General features: G+C 41.5%; 3 protein-coding genes across 7 annotated transcripts in view; 1 reads left to right on the top strand and 2 right to left on the bottom strand.

The window, feature by feature from the left end:
- The window catches only part of Gwl (serine/threonine-protein kinase greatwall), a 150,433-nt gene that overhangs the window by 918 nt on the left and 124,803 nt on the right, over positions 1–24,712 (top strand). The window contains exons 2-3 of one of the 3 annotated variants that reach the window (XM_077422293.1): positions 14–1,985; positions 2,346–2,901. In XM_077422293.1, coding sequence (XP_077278419.1) covers positions 14–1,985; positions 2,346–2,392 — 2,019 coding nt within the window. In that variant the 3' untranslated portion in view covers positions 2,393–2,901. Of the gene's footprint in view, positions 1–13; positions 2,902–24,712 lie in introns of those variants that run through there. The other 2 variants (XM_077422294.1, XM_077422292.1) reach the window with 2 other exon arrangements.
- Positions 2,881–7,389, bottom strand: LOC143906301 (uncharacterized). Its single transcript, XM_077422295.1, has 6 exons — positions 7,085–7,389; positions 5,095–5,411; positions 4,227–4,693; positions 3,728–4,002; positions 3,329–3,474; positions 2,881–3,034 (listed from the first exon to the last, which is right to left on the bottom strand). Exons 1-6 carry the CDS (start codon positions 7,245–7,247, stop codon positions 2,882–2,884), a joined length of 1,521 nt encoding a protein of 506 aa, XP_077278421.1. The 5' UTR covers positions 7,248–7,389; the 3' UTR covers position 2,881.
- Positions 12,564–24,712, bottom strand: part of Grh (grainy head) — a 116,070-nt gene continuing 103,921 nt past the window's right edge. Inside the window, exons 9-15 of one of the 3 annotated variants that reach the window (XM_077422289.1) lie at positions 23,746–23,857; positions 23,336–23,430; positions 22,906–23,076; positions 22,563–22,748; positions 21,250–21,711; positions 19,486–19,550; positions 12,564–18,284 (exon numbers count right to left, since the gene is read on the bottom strand). In XM_077422289.1, coding sequence (XP_077278415.1) covers positions 18,023–18,284; positions 19,486–19,550; positions 21,250–21,711; positions 22,563–22,748; positions 22,906–23,076; positions 23,336–23,430; positions 23,746–23,857 — 1,353 coding nt within the window. In that variant the 3' untranslated portion in view covers positions 12,564–18,022. The remainder of the gene's footprint in view (positions 18,285–19,485; positions 19,551–21,249; positions 21,712–22,562; positions 22,749–22,905; positions 23,077–23,335; positions 23,431–23,745; positions 23,858–24,712) is intronic. The other 2 variants (XM_077422290.1, XM_077422291.1) reach the window with 2 other exon arrangements.

The following is a 24,712-nucleotide window of genomic DNA, read 5'->3' as shown; positions in this document are numbered from 1 at the left end:
TTTTTTTTGCTAGGTGCCAGATATACAGGATTTTAAGATAGTAAAACCGATAAGCAGAGGAGCGTTTGGTAAAGTATTTTTAGGGTACAAGAAAACCAATCCCGAGCAGGTATACGCAATCAAAGTAATGAAGAAGAACGAGATGATAAATAAGAATATGGCGTCGCAAGTGGTAATTGAACGCAATGCGTTAGCCCTGACTCGTAGTCCGTATTGCGTGCAACTCTTTTATTCGCTGCAGTCCATCAGCAGCGTGTATCTAGTCATGGAGTACATGGTGGGCGGCGATCTCAAGAGTCTGCTCGGCGTTTACGGTTTCATGGAGGAGTCCATGGCGGCATTTTACACGGCGGAAGTTTGCCTGGCGCTCGAGTATCTTCACTCGCACGGTATTGTGCATAGGGATCTTAAACCTGACAACATGCTACTTTCACGCGAAGGACACGTCAAGCTTACAGACTTTGGACTCAGTAGGATATCGTCCTTGCACAGGGATCTTGAAATATCGGATCTAGTGAATTCTATGACGCCTAGCATGTGTACCAGGACACCTGGTCAACTGCTCTCGCTGACGTCCCATCTGTCCTTCGGTTCCGGCCAAAAATCCACCAACGAATCGAATCTCAGTGACAGGAGCACGCCAGCTATGAACTTACTTTCCGCGCTGCAAAGGAATTGCAATCTTAAATCGGCAGAACATATGTCACCGAATTCGGTCATATCTTCTGTCGCGTCCGGAGATTATTCTCTAATATCTGGCGTTACGCCCTTTCAATCGGCGGAGGATCTGCGCTTCGAGCAAAGTAATGAAGAACAAAGTATAGAAGAAGACGACACAATTGCAAAGTACGAGAATGGTGTGGATAGCTCTAGCAGCTACCACACATGCGAGGCATTTTCTACACAAACGAATAATCGTACCGATCAGATTATAGAGGAGGAAGAGGAGGAAGAGAAGGACGAATCTACGCTCGAGGCCGAGCAGCCGGAGCATCGGTCTCTCGTACATACTAGTCCTGTGAGCACTTGCACGAATTCATTCGTGTTTCGAGGATCAAAGAAGAGGAAGCGGGGCGGCGCGAGTGCAACGACGGGCTTAACGTGCGAGATCGACGCGATAGATCTGGACGTGGATAAGACACCCAAGAGAAACAATCGTGACTTTATGTATCCATATACGAGTCCGACGATCAACGTCGTTTCTACAAAAGCAGCGGATATTATCGCTGGTTCAGCGGAAAACAATGGTAGCAGGACACCGAATCAGGACACCGAGCAAAATACCGGATCTGCGGGTAGGGTAGCTTTCAGCACGCCAGTATCCTCTGCCAGACAAAGAGATCGCAACGAGAAGCAGCAGAAATGCCAGGAAGAGGATGACACGAGAACTTTGATCAAGACGAGATTTCGCCTACCACCGTCCGCTTTGCATTCCGCTCACGATCCGCACACGGATTCAGACAACACGTCCGAGGGTCATCGTTCGCCCCAGGGTATTTCGCCTATCAAGACACCCGCGACATCGGGCAACTGTTACACACCCTATAGAACGCCCAAGTCCGTCAGAAGGGGCGGCCAGGGTGGCGCTAGATCAGACGATCGCATACTCGGTACGCCCGATTACCTCGCCCCAGAATTGTTGCTTAAACAGGGTCACGGGCCGGCCGTTGACTGGTGGGCACTAGGCGTCTGTCTGTACGAGTTCTGTACGGGCTTGCCGCCATTCAACGACGAAACACCGCAGGCAGTGTTCGCGAATATTCTCGCACGTGATGTTCCCTGGCCCGAGGATGAGGAGGCCTTGTCGTCAGCGGCGATCGATGCTATCGATGCGCTGCTCACCTTGGATCAAGGTTCTCGTCCCACAGCGAAGGAGGTGCGTACCATGGTCCTCTTCCGCGACTTTCCCTGGGACGAACCGTCGAAAGCGGTGCCCCCGTTCATCCCGCAGCCGGACGACAAGTATGATACGTGCTATTTTCAGGGTACGTCGCCCCGGTATTGTAATATCGTCGTCGTTTCAGAAATAATACCGTGTAATACAGGGATTAAAATTTCAAGTGCTGTAAAATATTCTGTTAGCAAAATCTAAATAGTTTTATTAATATATAGCTGCTAGAATGCGGAAAGCATTGCCATTGCATTTAATATGGGCAAGATTATCGTCTAATAAGATTTCGAGTAGTTTAAGAAGGAACTTTATAGCTTTCTATTGAAGAGAAAGGTATTTTAAAATTATATTTTCTCAATATCATTCTTACGCGGTATTATTTCTTGAATATTGAACTTTACCGTTTATAGTATTGGCGGCTAACAGAAGAATTTTTTCTTTCTTTTTTTTCCAGCGCGGAATACTATGCAGCAATTAAATATAAGTAATTGCGATACATAGTCTTCGGCGTATCGCATGCAGACGTGGCCGAAACAGAAGCCTATAATATCAAAATCGTTACTATATATAACTTTATTTTTTATATACTGTGTATATGTATAGCAATATAAAATATAAAATATTTTGTTACTACTTGTAATCATCGAGTTTGCTGACTTCTACAATAGATGAATGACGATGATTTTATTAAATGATGAGAGAACATACACACAGAGCGCGATGACATGGAACTTAAAATGGAATGTCGCGTAATTAAAAAAAAAAGGACTGATATCAAATTTCCTTAAAAGAGAGGCGATGCGTTATCACTTTCAACAACGAAAGTGAATATTTTTAATATCGCTATGAAGCTCTTCGTTAGGGCTCGACAGTTTTTATCACATTTTTTCGGAGCGAATGCGATCGATTCCGCGTTTCTTCGGCAATCTCTCACGTCGAAGAAACAGCGATGGTGCGAAAGGGATATGGCGGTAAATACGTGCGTGTACTCTACTTTAAATTTTTATAAATCCACGGCAAAAAGTGTGTCACTCTCGTGTACACGCCTGGATATTGTCCTTTACCGCATCCTATGCCCCATGATACGATGCCAACTTGCGTCCAGCGACCATCGTTTACCATTAAAGGTCCTCCACTGTCGCCCTATAAATGCAACGTTATTACGTCAATTCTTACAATAAAACTTGGTTGTAAATATAAGTAATACATTCATATTTCGTATTTGACACAGAATGAGATAGTCTGATTGTAACTTTCAATTTTTTTTACGAACTCAACAATCTTTTTTATCAAACCGACTTTTTTTTTACTAAAACTAGTTATAATTTAGATAATAATTTAATTAATAAATAATTGATCGCATTCATGGTTATGGACTACGAATTATGTTTGACATTTAAATAATGTGAAAGAGCCAACGAATGTATAAATACAAACCGAGCAGGAATCCTTAGCGGCTCGGCCAGCGCACAAGAAACTGTCAACTATACCACCTGGTGCCGCTGCACCGTATTTCAGTTTACACTCGCTGTTCGACCACACTGGTATTGAAACTTCTTGCAAAATCGCTGGTTGCGGCCCACCTGGTTGAATATAATAAATTGCTATTAAATCCTTCGATTATATTGCCTAAGAGACGTTTTAGAGTTTGAACAGCCCGTGAATAGCCCGGTATGAATGACTATGCAAATTGACCCTTTATACGAGAATATTTAGGAGAGTATATGAATGTTAATTACACATTTTTTGGTCTTAATTTAAGTACAAATTTTTTTCTCATTGTAACTATTTAAGTGACTAGTGCGAGTTGACATATTAGTGTAAAAATATTCCTACTTTCTCTCAAAGAACCCCATCCAATGACGGTTGCCGTCTTGCCGGAATACAATTGCGACCCGCTAGGAAGACAGATAGGTCGTATTTGTTCAGTGAATTCCACGGGCTCGCTTAGCGTAAGAAGTGCTACATCGTTGTAGAGCGTACGGGAGTTGAAGCCTCGGTGTCTAACAACTCTCTTCACGCGTCTCTCGATGTGACGAATCTCGGTATTCGTTTTAATATTGTAGTCACCGAGGCGAACTGTCAATCTCGCAACGTCCCAAGAGTTCATACTGAAACGATACAATATTTTCTTTTGTTAGATATTTCAAAATTATTCGCAATAACTTCTAATTATTCGTATAGTCTAATTATAAGGAATCTTCCGGTATATATATCAATAGTAAAGAAATAGTTTTAGACATTATATCATTTCAATCAATTTATTTCATTCCGCAAATGAGATGCCACGTTTGATTTGCGAAATAAAATAAATAGACAAATAAATTAGACTCACTTTGCGACGCAGTGCGCCGCCGTCAACACGTGCTTGTCGTCGATGAGCGATCCGCCGCAGAATTGTCGTCCAGCGTTGAAGAGCGCGGCGATCCACGGCCACTCGCCCGGGTCTGCGTTCTTACCTCCTACGATACGCTCTTGATCTTGATTACCGTTCTTGGCACCGCACTGCGAGGTGGTGCCGCCGATCGGAGACTTGCTGGTCGTCGACGTGGACGTCGACGAGGTGCTCCACCAGCCTGGTTTCTTCGTCGGCCACGTAGTAGCGACGCTGGGTTTCTTGGAGCTCGTGCTGGAGGTCGATTTCGACGTGGTGGATAACGTCGGTAGACTGGGCGATGGTGGATGAGTCGGAAGCGGCGGTATCGTGTGATTGGGCGGATGTGTGGGAATCGGTGGTGGCCAAGTAGGTGCAGCCTGAGGACGTGCTATCCCATCGTTCTTGTTTTTCTTATTGTCCTCCACCTATAAAACAATTTATAACTTAATTTTGTTCAATTGACAGAAAGATCCTCAGGGACGGATGAAAGGAATGACCGTGCGGTATTGCGCCCGACTGAAGGAAGGAATGCGCGAACACCGAGCAATAAAAGCGCGGGCCGTAAAAAGGCCTTTTGTGAAATCGTATTGCCGAATCGACGCGGCAGAGAATATAACTTTCTAATAGGATCTAACGGGGTTTATAATTCAGATCACGTATAATTTTTACGACTTTCCGGTAAGGAAAGTGATTACCACGAATGTAGAACGGGAGCGCGAATATTAGATGTTATGGAATTAGGTCGAATTATTTAAGCTGGCGCACCACTAGGTTTTATGCAATTGGGTCGAATCGTAACTGCGACACACACGGTCTGGTGCCTTACTTGCGGTTCTTCTACGGTAGATTTGTCGCAATTGTCAGGGTCAGGCGTGACGAAGGGATTCAGAAACAGATTCGAGCAACAGATCCCGAAGCTCGGATTTCCATCCTCGCGGATGTAGCTGCACGTGTCGTAAACGCCGAGGACCCAGCCGTCCAGGGCACCCAGGTCCGGAATCTTGAAGTACGGATAGCACTCTTTGAAGGTCGTGCAACGACCGATTTCGCCTTTCGAAGTCAAGCAGGTCTCTCGAGTCGTGGCTCCGTTCCAAAGAATGCCCCGACCCTCCCTCGATCCGAGCTGATCCGGATCGATTGCGGCTGCAAATTGAACATATAATTCATTAATTTTTGTACGATGAAGCACATTTCTTTTCGGGAATATTTCGTATAATATGTTGATTAAATACGCATTATCTTTTTTATATCTTTATTTTTTTCAATTTTTTAAATATATTCTGTCATTGCCACCCGTTTATGATCTTCTGTCTCGATAGTCATACGTCAGCTTGAAAATTTAAATGAAATTTATTCAGGTATGTCTCTTGTTGTCTTTACCCGTTAAAGTACCTGTATGTTATCGTGTTTACCATCGCGGAATCAGGATGCATCGAGCATGTTTATCTCAGCACGTACTCCGGGAATGCTTGTTCTTTAGCATTAATGTCCGGATGCATTAATATACATGATGTGTGTGTTTTTCTGATGTTAAGAACTAGAAAAAATCGCGATAAAATTAGCGGGACGTTGTCCTTCAATTTTGTCATCCGCAAAAACTTCGAGCTTATAATTGCACTACATCAGAAATAAATTGTACATGAAAATGAATTGAAAAGTGTAGGCAAATTTTTAGAATTTGTTTGCTTATTCCATTATACGTTTAAATATATTATTTGTGTTATTGTGTTTTTGAAAAACTCGGCACATATGTTTGTCATAATGCCTGACGGCTGATCACGTGATTGAGTTGTATCATAAAAGTAAAAAGATAATCGCTTTTTAAGAAGCATTTGTTTTTCTTACGCAAAAAGTTGCTTTTTTAATTTAAAAATTGCATCAATAGAAATTAAGTATACGAAAGGGAGAAATTTGTTTTTAATGCTGCCGACTGCATAAAATTTGCACGGTGAATAATCGAAACATCATAATAGAATTCCATCGAAATACTTAGCAGCGAGTTCGCTGACCTACGCAAGGCACACAGGTGCACACGTACGTCGAAGGTGAGGTTTGTGCACGCCGGGAGAACTTCCGGCTGCCGTGTATATGGGATGTGCGAATTATTATTCTGTTTCCGATATGTATTGCACCTCTGTTATATTTCACGATCATCAACGAAGAAAGCAAAAATTGATAACATTAATTGTAAGACTAAATCATTGACAAACGAAGAAAAAGTCACATAGAACGACCGTTGTCTTCTTGACTAATGAACAGTCATATCATCAATTATCTTGACTAGTATTTTATGTGCGAAATACGCACATAAGAGGATAGATTCGATGCTCGATATGATATCTAAAAATATTTTCGCATAAAAGCTGAGCTATTTTAATATTCGAAAAAAGAGAAGACCGTGGAATCGCGAAAGAATTCTTTAATTCAAATCTTGATTAAAAATATATCTTGCTATATATATATCATCGAAACAAATTTTAACTAAATAAAATTAATGGGAACTATTATAGGTAGAGAGAGAGAGAGTGGAATAGCATTAAAGGACAATGGTATTCTATACAGATCTCTTCTTCATTGCTGAACGATGACATAACTTTTCACGTCGGTATTTAAAATTAATCTTCATTCTCGCCTTACATCGGCATCGCTTTTCTAAGAGATTGGTCCGCGGGATTCTTGACGTAATTCTCAATTAAAATTATCGAAACATCATATGAAATGTCCAAAGCAGACGCAGATGAGCGTATATGTCACGAGAAATCAGCATCCAGACGAGGATCGCGCATGTGAAATTATACTTGGCAATCGCTACCGACCTTCGACGACGACGGCGTTGTCCTCCAGGCGAACGTCGTCGAAGTTTAGTGACCTGGACAGGGGCCCGACAGCCGCCGCGGGTACGATCGTCGCGATCACCTGCACCACGAGCACCAGCACCAGCATCGCGAACGGCGACGGTCTGCGTGGCCGATTATTCATACTTTGAGCTGCCAGAATTGTACTGGCGCGCGAAGAGCTCAAGGTACCGCGGAAAGAAACAACGAACGGCGCGCGGGGACACGGGACTGACAGGCCCACGTGCGCGGATCATCGGCGGGGACCCTGCCGACTCCACTAGGCCGTCTAAGCTGCTGAATAGCCGCTGCTCGAGCTTATAACGGGCTCGCCCTCCTCCTCGATACAACGCACGAGGTGTTCTCGCGCACCTTACTTCTCTTGCTCTTTTATCATCACTTTGATAGCCGCAGGGTAAAGGATAGGGCGCAGACGGCAGGGAGGATAGACGGTATAGGGATCAGACACGGTGTGCCTCCCCACGGTGATGTGCAAAATAATCGTTTCGATTATTTATGCTCTGATGCGCGCAAAGCGGATTGATTCCTATCGCGAAGAGGGATTGATTTAAAGCAACCGAGTTTAGCTGCCTCTGTGCTTTTCAATTATACCTCTAAAGTAAGAAAACCGTAAACATGTAGAAATTACTTTAAATTATGAAGCATGAATTTTGTTGCATTTCATCATTTATGTGTTCCTATATTTATAATATAAAACTGTCTTTTATATCAACCAAACGTGTTTGTTACGTGGGTTGTTGCATATAAAAGGTATAAGAAAAGGCTTCTTCTTTCTACCACATTATATCTTTATATAATTTTTTATAACAATATTTATTTTGCAATATAATTCTAATTTCTACGTAATTACTTACTCGCGGTAAAGTTCTTCGAGAAATATTCGCGAGTGAGATTCGCGGTCTGAGCATATAATCCGGGGACAATAACTTCTATCTGTGAATGGGATTTAAGTTATCTCGATTATGTAAGCTATATGATGGAACCGGATCACGCTCGATCGGTCTTTGCTCGCACGGTTCGTGTTCAACTCGAATGCCGCGCAATGGCATTTGCATAGAGAGCACGATCCTTCATCACATCTTGGCCTTGAAGATGCCAGGAGAAGGCTGCACGTAAGGGACGGCCGTGAACTTGCTTGCCGCGTATGGATCCCCGCCTTCTGGTCTATCCCGACGCTTAGGTACTTACGCATTTCCTTCCGCCGACGTAGAATGCAGAACCGCCTTTCCCCCCCTGTATGTGATCTTTGTGATCTTTTCTTTATTCTGAAGCTACCTCAGTTCTTCAACTCTTGCCTATTATACTCGACTCGTGTCATTCATTTGACAGCGTTATGCAAAAATATTATTATACATATACTTTAGCGTAATATATATAAATTGATACAAAAAAATAATAAAAAGATATTCATTAGATTAATCTGGAGAAATACCGGGGGATGTTTTTACATTTATGAAGTATCTTTATGATTTGAAGCGAGTGAAACGCCCAACGCGTATTTTATCGCGTCTTGCACATCGATAGGCAAGCCTGTTTCGCTAGAAACAGTCCATTGCGACGGGATCTTCGATCTTTCGCGGAGGTATAAACAGTACCTTCCGCAGAGGAGAGCGAAGAGCGGAGGACCTTGAAGTGTACGTCAGGATCGCGATACCTAGGTCGACGAACCGCATCTCAAGGGGCGGAGGGAGGAAGAGAGATTTTAAGTTCGTGCGTTCTTTGACCGTGCATTCTTTGAACGGTTAATAACCACTTACTGTCGACATCTCGACGGGATAAAACTTTTTTTTGTTGTCGTTCGCGAAACAGGGCTCGGTAATCGATAAGGACAGCGGGTTAGCGTCTAACTCGCCAAACCGGACCTTGCCGAAAATACACGCGTATTATCAAGGCCTAACGATAGATGACGATCGTGGGTGGCAGGAACGTAGATCTTGAACTTCATTCTGTGTGCCTATATGTGTCACACGTTTGTACAACCGTCTGTCAAATTTCGTAACGTTTATATTTACTATCGATATAAAGTTCTCTCAGAACACGATTCTCGAGAAGCTATATAATAATGACGCATCTTTTGCTACTAAAGTTCAATGTTCTTGTTCGAGTCGTTGACCCATTATTGTGGGAACGTCATGCGTATGTATATGTCGGATATTTAACACGCGTACGCAAAAATTGGGTTCAAGATTTCGTACCGATTCCAATGGTAATATTACTGGACCTTGTTGGCAAAATCCTTCCTCCGAAACGTGCAAACCGGTTGGGCCGGAGTTACTCGTAATTAACTGAGAAATATCGAAGTCGTTTGTTGAGGGTTCTAACGACGTTATTCGAAAGGAAGGGTCTGTGAAAAGAAAAAGACAGATATCTGTACACCACGTATCAAATGTATTGATTGATAGATAAATAAAATTAAACAAAAAGAAGCATGAAGCTATAAATGTTATGGTTTAAGTTTTGATAGAATTCGTTAATTCTTACTTATTTAGAAATGTCTTAAAAGTGAGTACATCTAATAATGTTTTAGTGTGTACCTAATAATGCATTTTAGTATGAAAAAACACAAAGTGCTTCGTGAAACAGGTCAAGGATGATAATGTTACAGACGGAAATTTTATTTCCTTCTATATGTTCTGTTACTATACTCCTTATGACGCGATATAACGGAGTAGACAATAAAACGGCTTCACTTTCATAGCGTCATAAAAGTTGCACGTACGATTGCTTACGTCGTTGAATCCTGTTACTTAGAAATTATAAAAAATTGGTTCCTGTTAATTAGCAACGGTATAAAATTGAACTATGTAAATTATATAATATATACATCTTCATTAGAAAAATTGTACATAAATATATATATAAACAGCAATTTTTCTAGGTTGAACCGGTACTACGCAAAATGTTTGATACCAGTTTAATGTATTAACGGTATATCAATCCTATAATATATCAATTCAATTTTATTATCCTCAAAGAAGCTTTAAATCTTTTTATAGCGTTTATTTATTTTGATTTGTAGTTTTTATGCGTGCTTATTTGTTGACATTTTGCGTTGATGTAGCAGGCAAAACCTGTTAATTTAAAAAGCAGATCTAACTATGTCAGTATACATGTGCCTATGTATCAAGGTATTGATGAATATCATTCGCCGATGAGCAAATTTTATTGATCGTTTCCTGGGAAATAAATATCTCGCATCATAATGTGTCTCGAGGAATCTATCTGCGAGGAAATAATTCCTTGAAATATAAGAAATTTAAATTTTGTCCTGTTTTTGAAGTCTTCTCTGTAAAAGAAGAAGTCTCGAATAAAAACACTCTTCAAAAACTATGCCAGAAATTCTTTGCCGCGCATATTCATTGATCGGTTCCGCAAACTATACACTACACGTATCCAATCGATATATTCAGACACCCATATAACACGGATTCGTATAACACATTTTAATATTTGTTTGTTTTAAAGTGAAATGAAAGAAATATTTTAATGTTACATCTATAATATTCCTTTTACATTTTTTCATAATAAACCTTTACATCTCTTATAAATATGTTTCCATATGAATATGCAATATATATACGTATAATCTATGCGATTATAATATGGAACCCTCGTGTTGTACGGGGATCTACTGTATCTCTATCGCGCGGGCAAGACAGAGAGAACAACACAAATACTACGCCTAAGAACTATAATTCACGTCAGGGCCAGTGACCCTACAAGGTCTTGGATTCTCGCACGATTGCCATGATGCTTGCATACACACCAGCTGACTTCTAGCCGACGATGATAACCGCCTGACTAAATCGCGCTGTAACCACTTACAACACTCTCCATCTCCCTGTTCCTCCTTGTGTCCGAGGAAATACGCAAGCTGCATCCCGTAATCAAGGTGCCAATTAATTCTCCTCTGTAATTTTTATTTGTAAAACTGATCAGGCTCCCATGTCTCATGGAGAAATATAAGAAGATTCTTGCTTTAACGAATACTTTGAAGCTTCTTTCTTTTGAGAAATAAGCTGTCAGAGAGAGAGAGAGTTTTCACAAAAGATAGATAAATTGAAAAAAAGTATGACCAGAATTCTTTTGAAAAATCATGAATTTTTAATATATGCCCATCAATTATTTTTACATCTATTTTGACAGGATTCAAGTAAAAAAATGTTTTTTCGCAAAGCTTATTATAAAAATTGTAGACTTAAATTTTTTATATTTTGTATTGTGGAAAATTTATCTATTAAATTCTCATTATTAACAGAACGCGTTTAATTTTTGGCGAACCGTAGTTATAAGTTGGAATTAATCAGCTTCTTATCTTATCGATGATCATCGTAATTGTGTCGGGTTCATGATTGATCGGGATTAAATGTAATCCCCTTGTCATCGAAGTCGAATACACATCATTCAGATCACGTTCCGTTAGTCGATTTGGCGCGGGATAACGTCGCACGCTTGTTCCGTACTAATCGTACTGGATGTGTCATGTCAGACTTTTTCGGATAAGCGATTCCATCGAAGTGTCTGCTGAGGAGACGGCTCGTTAAGGTACGTCAGCCGTGAAATACGCGCGGACCCTTCTGAAAGCGGCCTGACGCTCTCTCCACAGCGCCGCTGATTTTATGGCGCGCTCCCTTCGTTCTTTCTCTAAGACATGGAATCTTCTTTATTTCTCCTTATGGGTTTCCACGCTCGGAATTCCTTTTTTTTTCCTTTTGAATTCCTCTCCAACAGGTTTCCTTCGGGGCGCTGCTTCGTGATCTCCTCAGCGCTGCGTGAAACGAAATAAAGCGAGAGCCGGCGACTTTTATAGCAGGAATGACGAGAACAATGATAGACTCGACTATCGTTTTCCGTGATTATATTACAATTAAATTTTTACAATCTGTTAAAAGTATTCGTTCGTTTGTATACGATTATATTTTAGTAATGCAATCTTTTGTTGACGGGTGAACAAAGTTGTTTAAGACGTTTAAGCTCGCACGAATATCTTTTGCGGTGTTTTATGCTAATATGATCGCGATTTTTTTTTATCTCGCATATGTATCGCGGAACTCCGTGAAATGAAATGAGACATTGAATCATACTTATGCTAATGAGGACTCCGGAGAAACGACTTGCTATCGCCTATCATAATGTCATCGAACCGTGAATACAGATATGAATGATATCGCGATACGAAAAATATAGGGAAAAATATGCGAAATACACGAGATTATATAATATTAATACCTCTAAACGCGAGAACAAATAATCTGTCATTTCAATTATTTTTCTTCTGGATAACTTCGCATCTCCTTGCTTCTGTTTCTCGATATTCTTATAATAATTGTTAACTTAGTTTTCTCAATTACTTTATCCAATATATACGTGATGAGAATTTTTTAAAAATATATTTACATAATTGTTGATTCTATGATCTTTATATATTTTGACGCGCTCTACTTTTGTGTGGTGAAAGTATTTCAGATTTACAATGATGTCGGTTAGATTGATTCTTAATATTAATAATATCAATAATATGGTAATCATGGCGGGCATGGCGATAAAGGTAACAACGATTTATCTTCAGCAATGAAGGAGGCGTACAATTTTTTTTTATAAAACGTACTAATATAATATTTATTGTTGCAATGAACATTATAATAATATAATATCACCTCTGACACAATCTCACGATGGCAAGACAACGCGACGGTAGTAAAACAATTCTGGGCATTTTTGAGTTCTATCCTTCAACGTAGCTCTCGCTACCTACTTCAACACGGCGCTCTCGATCCGGTCCGACCGGCAACGGTTTCTTTTTTTTTCTTCAATACATTCCTCTATTTCTAACAATAAATCTAAAGCCCGCGGGCTTGTTCCACGTCGCCATTTACGTCGTTTAAGTACGATATCGGGACGGCCCGAGGAACCGTAGCGAGGGGACCGCGATCGCATCCGTGTACATAAGTCTACAGCCTCCGAAAAAGCGGAAGCAATGATAAACGGAGAGAGAGAGAGACACAATTTTCAGTTGCCACCAGCGGGCACGATCGACGTTCCCTCGCGACGACAGCTGGTCCGTCCAGCTTTTATAATGTAAAATTGTAGATAATAATATTAATAATCGTAAGGATAATAAAGGGATGATACTATTATAATAAAATGGCTCGATGAGAACGACACATCCGTTCGTTCACGTAACGAGTCGTATTTTCGACCTCGTTTCGAGATGCAACGGCAACGGTCGAGGGGCACGGGGGTGATGGGTACGGGATGTTTATGATTACGTGAAAAAAATGTCATGGACTAAAGCTAATCAACGGCCTTGATTTCATACATCTATCTTGTATAAAGATTGATTTCGCAAATTCTATCTATATCTCTATCTCATTCTCTGACGTTCCCATACGCAGGCATTCTGAGCTATCCATTCATGCGCGCTCTTTCTCTCGGTTTCTCTCTCGCTTTTTGTTCTTCTTTCTGCATCATTTGCATTCTCACTCGTGAGTACAGACACTCGTCCTCTCGTGTATAAAAATAATAATAAGATTTTATAATAATATATATAATAATATAATTATAATAATATATATGCGTCTTACGCGTAATTTAATAAAATCCATAAAATTAATATAATATCCATCTACATGCTGCTTGCAATAAATGTAACAAAAAATAGTACTCAATAATAATAAGGCATTTTACAAGCGTATTTTGATCGTTGCTTTGATATGGGTATGTATCGACGTACATATGATTAACATCAAACGAGAAAAAGTGTCGTAACCGTGATTCTGCACTAATCCAACGGTTCTAACATAATTGGCAACAGATACGTGTATATTTGTCTTATTTCTGTATATGTACGATGTACGCGTATGCAGATCACTAGGTATCCGTATTGTCTCTCTACGCGTGATGGGGCATATATATATATATATATATATATATATATGCGCAATCGTGTATCTCGAATGCGCGGTATAAGCTGGCAAGCGACTCGCTTTCGTCGGTGGCACATATTAACGTTACTTCAAATTTTACCTTACAAACTACATAACCACGGATTATTGGTACCGGTATCGTGCTCGGCTGTCTTTCGTTTCACATCGTTGTGAACTCAATACTGCTCGAGTGCAATGGTGGGTCCTCGTTGTAGGCAATCGGCACGAATTCTTATCTAGCACAGATTCCGAATCAATATCTCGAAAGTGGAAGCACTCAAGGTATACTCGTATGTATAAAAATAATATATAAAAATAATAATATAGATAAAAATGATCCCAGTAAACAAACTGTCTGCAGTATACAGATTGACAACAAATTCGCTCGATTGCTGATCAATTGGCATCAACTGTGTCCGTATTGAGCTCATATTTTGCCGACAATGCCTACCGACATAACTTAACAGCAGATTGGCAGCAGAAACCGAATAGGTTCCATCTAATCTGGATTATCTGCTCCGTCTCTATTACCAATCCGCGTCAGACTGTGTTGTAGCAAACAAAAAATCAAAATTTTTATTTTTGCCATCAATCTGCTAGCTTGTAGCATTTATGCAAACAGTAGCATATACGGCAAATATAGCAAACAAAATGTTGTCACCTTGTTTCTATATGTCTGCCAATGTTCTGCCAACAGCATCGTATACGCCAGATCTTAAATAAAATCTGTAGCATCTCTGCTGATGAAATTTGTAGCGAACACTTTGCGCAATCTATTCTCGACAGACTTTTATATGGGAATGAAATATAAAATGTAATGAAGATTTTTGTACGTAAAAGTATATACATATATAATGGCGTTTTCTTCTACTCCAGAGACGTAGAAAGACAATTTCATTTATCATTCCGTACCTCGGAAATAAAAGAATAAATGCGTATGATGCTTTTTTTCTTCTCTTGCAGGGAACAACGTCACTTTAGTTTCGAGATATTGAATCGCCATCTTATCCTCTAACGTCTGGACCGAGTTCTTACGCGCGTGTAAAGAGATTATACGGATACATGTATAGCGTGATTATATTACTCTTATTAGTCTTAAGACTTAGAAAAAGTCGTGGCTTCTCGATGCTATCTCGAGCATGACATGGCAGAGAATGCGGCACAGGGAGATCCGCGCGCGCGGCTTCATGGATTTTTTCTTAAATGGTTTTCTTTTTTCATACACACGGCAAGATTTCCACTTCAAGCCGACGTTTATTCTTGCGCGATGATCGGCTTGCGACTGACAGTGGCATTACGAAATCGCGCGATGTCTTCATGCACACGCGTAAATACGTCGGCGCTCGTAAATGTGAAGCTATAAAAGTCTCGTTAGCGACAACGGGCCAAATGAGAAGAAAGTGTCGATTAGCGTTTTACGGGTTGTTGATGAGATTCGAATATTTTTTTTTGTTTTTATGCGTTTCGCGCATATTTTACAACTTCTCGCGGAATCGATATCGTTTAAAAAATTATGGGTAGAATCGAATAAAGACGCGAAAACAGAGAAAGCAACGGTTCGCTTCTGTCATTGACTAACACAAACATTCGGAGTCATTTATGTGAAAGGACGACACGTGCATTTTTACGAATGCATTACGACACGTGCATACATATACGAATTTATCGGCTTTCGAAGATGACAATTCGCAAGATCGACGGCAGTAATGCGACGCGTTTCTTAAACATGCTTAAATTGAGAGCCTAAATGTCGGCGTGCGAATTAAGATACAAATTAATAGAGACGAATGGGCGTCTCTCTCAAATGCATTTACAATATACGTATGCTTAACACATACCGGGATCCTTAAATCAATTTTGATTGATTTACATGGCGTTCGCGTTTGCAACACGACGCTTCGGTATCCTAAGCTAACAACCATCAATATAAATCGTTCATGGGACGAAAACAAATGATATGTAACGTGTCGCTTTTCATACGGCCAGCGACATAAGTGTACATTCTTGCACATTTGATTTACTCCAGTCGAGTCGAAGCCCATACATCTATATTCTATGAGATCATTTAACCCTTTCTTATTTGAGAGAAAGAACATGTTTAGTTTAATTATTTTTGAAGGTTTTCGAAATTGCTAAATACAATAAAGACACAAGATATAATACAATAAAGACATCAGATATAATAAGTTCGAAATGACCGAATATCAATAAGGCAACATAAAAGATAAAATATATTCAAATTTAACAAAAGTTTGTACTGACACATGGTCTGAAATAATTTTTCATGATTTGTACTGATTGTGAGACATGGTTTTTCATAGTCGCAATGTCGCAAGTATTTTCAATGCAGATTCAGTTTATAAAATAAAATAAAAAATATAACAAAATGTACATTGATAAGAATTACGTAGTAAAGTCCAAAAGTTTTCGACCTGATCTATATCGCGCAAGCCAATAGCACCGTCATATTCCTCTATCATTGAAATACAAGAACCTCCAAAATGTCATCTTACATATAATATAAACATCATATATATTGATATGTAATATTTAATATAAATATTATGTGTGTGATATGCAATATGTATTATATAAATATTATATTAAACGTATATTATCGGAATTTATATTATTTTCTCAGTTGAAATAATTCTTACGCAAAGGTAACGCTGCGTACTTTTCACGATTAATCCAACTTTCGGATCTTACTACTATTTCAAGTTCATTCTGTCTAGTCAAATATCTAATCAAATATCTAGTCTAACTGTCTATTAAGTGTTCCAAGTTCGATCCCGATCCTCATACTTTGATTTTATAAAAAGTTGACTGGACAATCGAAAGTTATGAATAAAGGAGTTTTGGAAACCTATTTCACTTATATTTACATTACATTTTATCTTTTTTATTACAACTTAAACAATTTTCTTTAAAATAAGTTCTATTTCAGCTTTTTAATGACTGAATATCTACCGGAGATATGTTATTTGAAATACAAATTTCGATCTGATGGGCTTCATAATAACCATCTGACTTTGTCGGAGTTTTCTCGACTTCTCGGAGCGCCGTACTATATGTCGCGAGGTCATATTTATACATTGACTAAAAACTACTCGCGGCCGCACACGATTGGTATCAGCGCGCGTATCCTCGATATATTCGCGCGTGCCAATACAAATCTCAGCAGAAAGCCATGCGTTATCATCGTCGTCGAGGTTGATGACGTTGGACCGTGATTGCGGGGTGTTGATAAGAGAATGTCTGTCCAGTCCCCTTCCTTCTGCCCGAATTGACGAAACGCGAATTGCAACTAAAAATGGACAATTATCGCGTGGTAGTAATGTCGCGGATCAACCGTTTCAACACTTTCGATATTTTATAAATTGGGTTTATATCGCGTAGCTTCGTTCTGCGCTATTGAGTTGCTCTCGAGTTCACAATGCTTTAAGTATGTTTCATACTTAGGAGATATGATTTTTTAAATGTTCTAAAAATATATATGTTCCGCTAAACACGAAAGGGTCGAAGTCTCATAGAAACGATAATTATTAGCGAAACGTTCACCAAAACTCTAACATGCGTCAAGAAATATTACAAAATATTTGTCTGCTAAGATACAGGCTTCGACTGTGATATTATACTACGATCATACGGTCAGTATCCAACAGGTGCTGATTCTTCTTCAACTATCACGTTGAAAATTTGCTTATTCTTCTGATATCCTCTTCATTCTTCTTGATTGTCCTTGCTGAAAGATAATTAACACGTTGCTACTTGTATGCTCTCTCGATGAACATCCTTGGCACCATCATCGACTAAACTATACAATAATCTTCAACGTGGCGCGAGAATATTCGTTGCCGATTTAGCAATCATCATTATTCGATGGAAGATGTTGCTGATCCTTCATTGTCCCGAATTATCAGTCTTCGTCAAGCTTACATGGCGTATTTACACAAATGCTTCTCGTTCGGGTTCACGTGTTACTGTTGTCGTGAACGTGCACGTGTGCATGCGTGGAATTGGCGAGGGGTGAGTGCGGTAGATGCGGTAGTTCGATGAGAGTGACATCGTATCCGGCGGGAGGATCACCCGGATCGCCAGGATCGCCCGGCGAGCCCGGATTGTTCCGATTGCGCTCGCTATCCGGATTGATCCGCGAGTGACTCACCTCCAACAGGAACAGGTCCTCGTCGACGTAATATCGAATCATGTCGTCGTCAATTTTCGCTGTAATTCTGCAACAGGGTAGGATGATGGTCTCATTAAATTCTCAGCGTGACTAGCGCGAACGAAAGCGACGGATCTCGTTCCGAAGAACGTGATCGCTCGACTTTTGGCATGCAACACGGTAATTTCGGCCGCAATAATATTGTGATGCTTGATGAATGAATTGCGTATTACCGTACAATTTCCGTATTTGATGTCGATAAACGCCAAAATTTCACGTTAAATTTGTGCAACAGTGTTTTATGCGAGAAATTTTGCATTGTGATGATTATTATTGTTTCTCTATGACATTTAGTATTTTTTAAATATGTCTTTTCTCTTAATACAATTTTGTAACGTTGAAATGGACACGAAAAAGAAATTATTGCATAGAATATTGCATCATCGTTAAATCATTACAGTATTATAACGGCAAGATGATGTATATACTGTTTTGCGGTGGATCTCGAAGATCTCGCAGTCAAAGTGAAAAAAGTGGATTGTAAAGTTTGCATCGCATTGTGCGTAGCTTGAGAGAAAGAGAAAGAAAGAGAGAAAGAGAGAGCGTAAGATAGGGTTTGCTTGAATGACGTGAAATGTACATGTCGAGTAACGAAAAATATCTATTCGAGGGAAAAGGTTCCTGCAAGAATACGCAGTATATGTAACCACCGTATGTTGGAGAACCGGCAGAATAAATAATCAGTTGAACGAGACGCATGACGACATTAGGCGAGGCAGGCAAGGCGTGCATGAGTGAGCTCATGACGGAAGGCAGAAGACGAGAAGCGTGAAGGATTAGTGGATTAATCAGGCGTGATTGTGCGTAGCGGTAGCGAGATGCAGTCAGCAGTGCAGCGACATTCGCGTTAAGGTGATCGGCAAAGAGAGGACACTTTTATAACGAGAGAGTACACGAGAATGGCGTATACATTTAAATACATATATCGCAGAGAAAACGCGTGTCCGACATTTGAAAGAGGCACGATCATAGGCGAGAGGGAGAGGCAAAAGAGAAAGAAAGAGAGATAAAAGGAGATAAAAGTAGAGAAAGAGAGAGAGAGAGAGAGAGAGAGAGAGAGAGAGAGAGAGAGAGAGAGAGAGAGAGAGAGAGAGAGAGAGAGAGAAAGAGACTACCAAACCAGGCGGAGAGAGTCAGGCAATGTCACCGTTATGGCATGCATCGCGTGGGCGTGCATGCAAGTAAAGATGACACTCTACTAAACTTACCCCTTTGTGTTTTTGCGATAGAGGTTATTAATACTCGAGGATGCAATTTTGTACTTTGACTCAATCTGCAAAATAGAAAAAAAGTAGAACATTAGAATTTTGATAGTGGCTTGCGGACCGTCGTTTTCGTTTCGCGCACGCACTCGAGAAAGTGTGCTCGAGAGAGACGCGCGTAGGTAGACGCAACATTTACTGCGAGAATGACAGCAAGAGAGAGAGAGAGAGAGAGAGAGAGAGAGAGAGAGAGAGAGAGAGAGAGAGAGAGAGAGAGATAAAGAGAGAAGGATAGAGCGAGAGTAAAGTAGACAAGACAGATCGAAACGGGAAGATATAACGATGAAAAGATATATCGCGCGTCGCGCGAAAGAACGCGGAGGCAGTTTAAGATCGATTGGAGCGCGGCCGGAGATAGGAGTACGTAGATCAACGCGTGGATCAATTTTAGATCCGTTCGTTTGCGGGGCTGCGTAGAAGCGCGACGAGAAAAGAGAAATCGTTGACAAGAGAAAAAAAACGGGTGTTTTTTTTTCTTTCCACTTTTTTCTTCCGCCAAGTTTTGATCTCAGATTTAACTCTTCCACTCTTAACGTCAACGTCCGGTAGATCGTTAAGAGCCGCCGACAGTCTCGCATATCCGCGGTGGAGGAGAGAGGTAAATATGATCGTACGTCTTGCACTATCGATATATTGTATTAATGAGGATCTTGGACACAGTGGACAGTGATGCATGCGCATTAATATTAATTAGCGAGTGGACCAGTGCGAACGAGTATTAATAATGGCGCAGTATATGCTTTCACATGCATGAGTAATATATACTCTCTGCTCATGGGGCTTGGGTATATGTGCACGTAAATGCTATAATATGTATATGTGTATGCGTGTATAATTTCCGCGCTCATCGAATCGTGCGCAATTGAATAAGCGAAACCAAACTGGTATCGATTGAAATCGAAACGGACATTAGTTACCTTCCGGCGTACGGCTTTATTAAGCCTGGAAGTGTTTTGCTGGGGCTACATTACAGGAAGCGTAATATCGATCGATGGTAGCGATAGCACGTTGCATTATTATTGTCTCGCTTCTCGTTCTGTTTCCAGAGCAAAGCCTCGCCGGCGAATGACAGCGTAATCACGGATTAACCCATTAACGCCCACGGTTGCGCATATTCGATGCTGCGCGGGGTGTTTTGCATAAAACACATTACTGCTACCGTACGTATAGTCACCGGTATCGGTCGCGGTATGGAAATGGTGAGAATTTCCATTTTCCCATTTCCATTTCTACGAGACATACGAACGAGCTTGTTAGAAGACGTTAGACGTTACTTTACCTACTTTACTACCGAATGACAAGTATCAATACTCAGCACAAAATTTGCTGAGCATATTTCCTCTTGATTATACGTGTTCAATTTTACGATTGTATATCAATGCTATTCATCCCTCGTTCCGAGATTAACGTTACAATTATGTCGTACGATTTATAGTAAAGATCAACAATTTTCTCTATACTGCGGGCGTTAATAGCTCACGATGAGAACGGGATACCTATGTACTAGCTCTACAAAACTTCCGCTATTTCTCTCAAAAGCATCTCCGAGAACGATGCAGACGCAAGAGAGCAGATCGTGCGAATCGTGTCCTTGCAGCTGTGAAGGTCTCTGAAATCTCTCTCTACGCGCGCGAATGTTTGCGTGTTGTGAGATGTCAATGTGTGTTGGCGGTATTAAAAGAAAAGAGATCCTTAAAGGATGTTCCTTACAGCGTTGAGAAGCCCCTGGACCGTCGGCGGGGTGACGTGTAACGGCGTGTAGATGTCTTCCGATTCCTGACGCACGTAAAGCATGACGCGCTCCTCGGCGTCCGTCGGGCGCAGATGCGGCGGCTGCTGTTGCAGGTGCAGCCGATTACCGACGCTGGACACCACCGCGCCCGTCAGGCCGGCCTGTTGCACCCCCTGCAGCACCGAGCCCTGCAGCTCCTGCACCTGCATCAGCAACGAGTCCTTCTTGTCGTGCAGGCTACTGAGATTGTCGGGCGGAAAGTGGTTGTGGAACTTGAGGGCCGGCAGACTTGGCCGGCCGCATGCCGCCGGATAGGGGCTGCTGCCCCCCGCCGCCTTTAATCCTCCACCTTCACCGTTACTGAGAGACGAGGTGTCGGTGTCACCCCCGCCCCCGCCGCCGCCACCACCGTAGAAGCCCGACAACTCCATCGTCGAGAACTGTCGTGGAAGAGAAGAACATCAAGGTTTATTTCTACTTTACATCTTTTTCTTTTCTCCGCGAGACAAGGCGGAGTTCGAATTTCACGTTAGAAAACCAAGAGTAACTTTGAAGCTACGTTAATTTTTTTTTCTTAACACGTAACGTCAAAGAGATTGACAAACATGCGAAATGCGAACAAATCGAAAGTCAGGGGTGATAAGAAATCAATTTGAAAACTCCTCAGTTTTGATAGTAAAAGTAAAATAATGCTACACATTGCTCAGTCATAATGTAACAACATTAATTTTAACGATAACAACTGGCATATTTATTAGGATAGAGCTAAGAACATAAAAATACTGAAAGGCTACTACTGCAGTTCGTTGAACCGAACTGACGTGAAATTCGAAAGTCTATCTTCAAAAAAATCCACGTCATTACTTTGCGATGCAAGAGTTGTGGTTAGTGCAGGGTTTCGGCGGGGGTGAGAGCAGAGGATTATGGATGCCACACGATTTTTTTTTTTTTTTAAGTTCTCTTTTGCATCGTTAGTTGAGATACATGCTATATAATAAGATACCGTAGCGTTTGATCTGCACTCGTATTTGATCAAAAACAAACAAGTTGTCAATTCAACAAATGTAGATGCCTTGTATTGAGTTTTATTCACGTTAACGTAGCATATTAAGAAAAGTTTATTCTTCTTTATAATTCATTGTATTTTCATAATGAAATAATATCTTCTGCACAATTATTAAATTTAATATATCGCAATTAACATTGTCTGCGGTCTATGAGAGCATAGCATGTCTTTATAGACCCTGTTTCTTATTTGAGTAACATACGAAAAAAGGATGGATGTGATTACCTTATCGATGGCGTGCTCGGCCGGCGGGGAGAACAGCACAGGCGGTTTGTGCAGATCGACCATGGAGTAAAACTCGCTACGCTCCGTGACGGGGTGATAAAGCTCGTCGAGCTTTTTTCTGCCGGTCGCCGTCATCTTCCTCTTAGCCGCGCGTCTCTCCTCGTCCCGGGTCTTTCTCTCTGCTCCCTGCGATAAGCAACGTCATCTCTCAACTTAATTTCAACGATCGTATATTGCGACCAGGAAGCGATCGCGCGTTATTTACATCGCAAATGAAGAGAGAAGAAGAGAGGGGGAGGGGAAGGGAAAAAAGATAAACATATGAAAATGCAAAAGCGCTTACCTTATCGCAGAAGACCTTAATTTGACAGTAGCCGCGATGAGAAGGCGGCGTGTACGTGTGCGCGTGAGGCGGCGGTTCCTCGTACGTGTCGACTTGGATATGCAGCGGCAAACCCTTCACGCCTTTCTGACTCGAGAAATCGGTACTGAGACACTGCACCGCCACGTTTATCTGCGGATCAGAAATCGGACAGGTAGCAGTGGCGGCATACGGCGACGTACGCGGGAAGGGAATTGCTTTATTAACGTTTCCGCTAAATGGCCATGCAATCGAATGCGCGAATGCGATACGATATTTGCGCGTGTAGCACAAGATCGCGCGGCGATAAACGAGATATATTACGGGAAAGGGGGAACGCGGAGAGGGCACTGTGGGGTACGCGTGTGTCGTTAAGGAGGTAACGTGAATCGACATTTCCGGCGTTCCTTACCTTCGCCGACGATTCGAGTGGGTTCCAGTAAACGGCAATCGCATTGTGCGCGACTTCCTCTATGCAGCCCACCAGGCCGACGCTATTCTTTGTGTCTGTAACAACGGACGTGACTCTGAAACTCGCGGATCATGCAGGGGAATATGAAGTAGCTAGTGCTGTTCTCCGGGACGCTTTTAGACAGAATATTAACATAACGGATCATACGTCCGTGATAATATCTTACCACTTGTCCGTTATGAATTAAGCAGCTTGCGCAAAAGTACGAGAGATTTGAAGATTTAATCGATCATAAATGTCGAGAATTTTTGTTAAAAATAACACACACACTACTTCAGTCGTTCTTATATCATTTATATTTATTCATATATTATTTAGGTTTATATCATTTTATTTATACATCACTGTACCAGCATCGAGAATCCGTTGTTTGACGGAATGCTGTCTGCCGTGCCAAAACTGCCAGGATTTGATTTCGTCCTCCGGACTCTTCTCCTCTCGGAACATCAACATTACCACGCTCTGTGACAGGACATGTAAATAATTATTAATCGTGTGACGGGCTGATCACTATTATTACACTTATCTGTATGTGCATTATTCCTAGGGGCAAGATGGGGCCAGGAAAATATGCACGCATTTCGCGATGTGTTTCAAGATTTTTCGTATTTTATAATCATCGCTCGAGATTCCTACCGTGTTTTATAATTAATCCGGTATGTGTAAAGTGGCACGGCATAAATAAATGTCTTGTGTCTACAAAGTTAACATTCGGGTTTCACGTTTCAGCCGCGGATCGGCGATACGCTGGAAGACGCACATCGGCCGCGACAGACGCACGCTCGAGCGGGCACACGCGGGCGTGAGCGTTTCGCCGCGAGCGGGGAGCGACCGCCGAGACGGAGGAAGGATTTTTCGCGATTCGGGTGAATGGGCGAAGAACTGCTCTCCGACGTACGGGCGCGGAGAGAAAATATGGGCGCGAGCGCGATCGGGAAGGAAAGAGCAGAGGCTCCGTGAATAAGAGGCTCGCGTTACGCGGTTACACTTTACTTAACCGATCTCCCTTGAGGCTCGCGCCGCGAGAGACGCGAATATACCGTTCGAATTGCCACACGCCTCGCTCTCGACGCTCGATTAGCAATTAACGAGGAAGCCGTAACTCGTCGCGGCGACGGCGCGCACGACGGAGAAAGAATCGGCCAACCTTTATCAGAATGGAAATTGCTAACGGTGAGCGCGCACCGCGGCTACCAATTAGAGCCGCGAGAACAAACGATCCCGTCTGACTTCTTCTTTCGACTTTCGACACGCCGATCATCTCCGCGCGAATTTTGCTCCGCTCCAGTCACGCGAACGGAACGTGTGTAACGCTGC

Source organism: Temnothorax americanus, unplaced genomic scaffold, assembly GCF_048541705.1.
Source record: "Temnothorax americanus isolate GAGA-0224 unplaced genomic scaffold, ASM4854170v1 Scaffold7, whole genome shotgun sequence".
NCBI lineage: Eukaryota > Metazoa > Arthropoda > Insecta > Hymenoptera > Formicidae > Temnothorax > Temnothorax americanus.
Note: the sequence above shows the minus strand (reverse complement) of the source record. Positions and strands in the feature narration are given on the sequence as shown.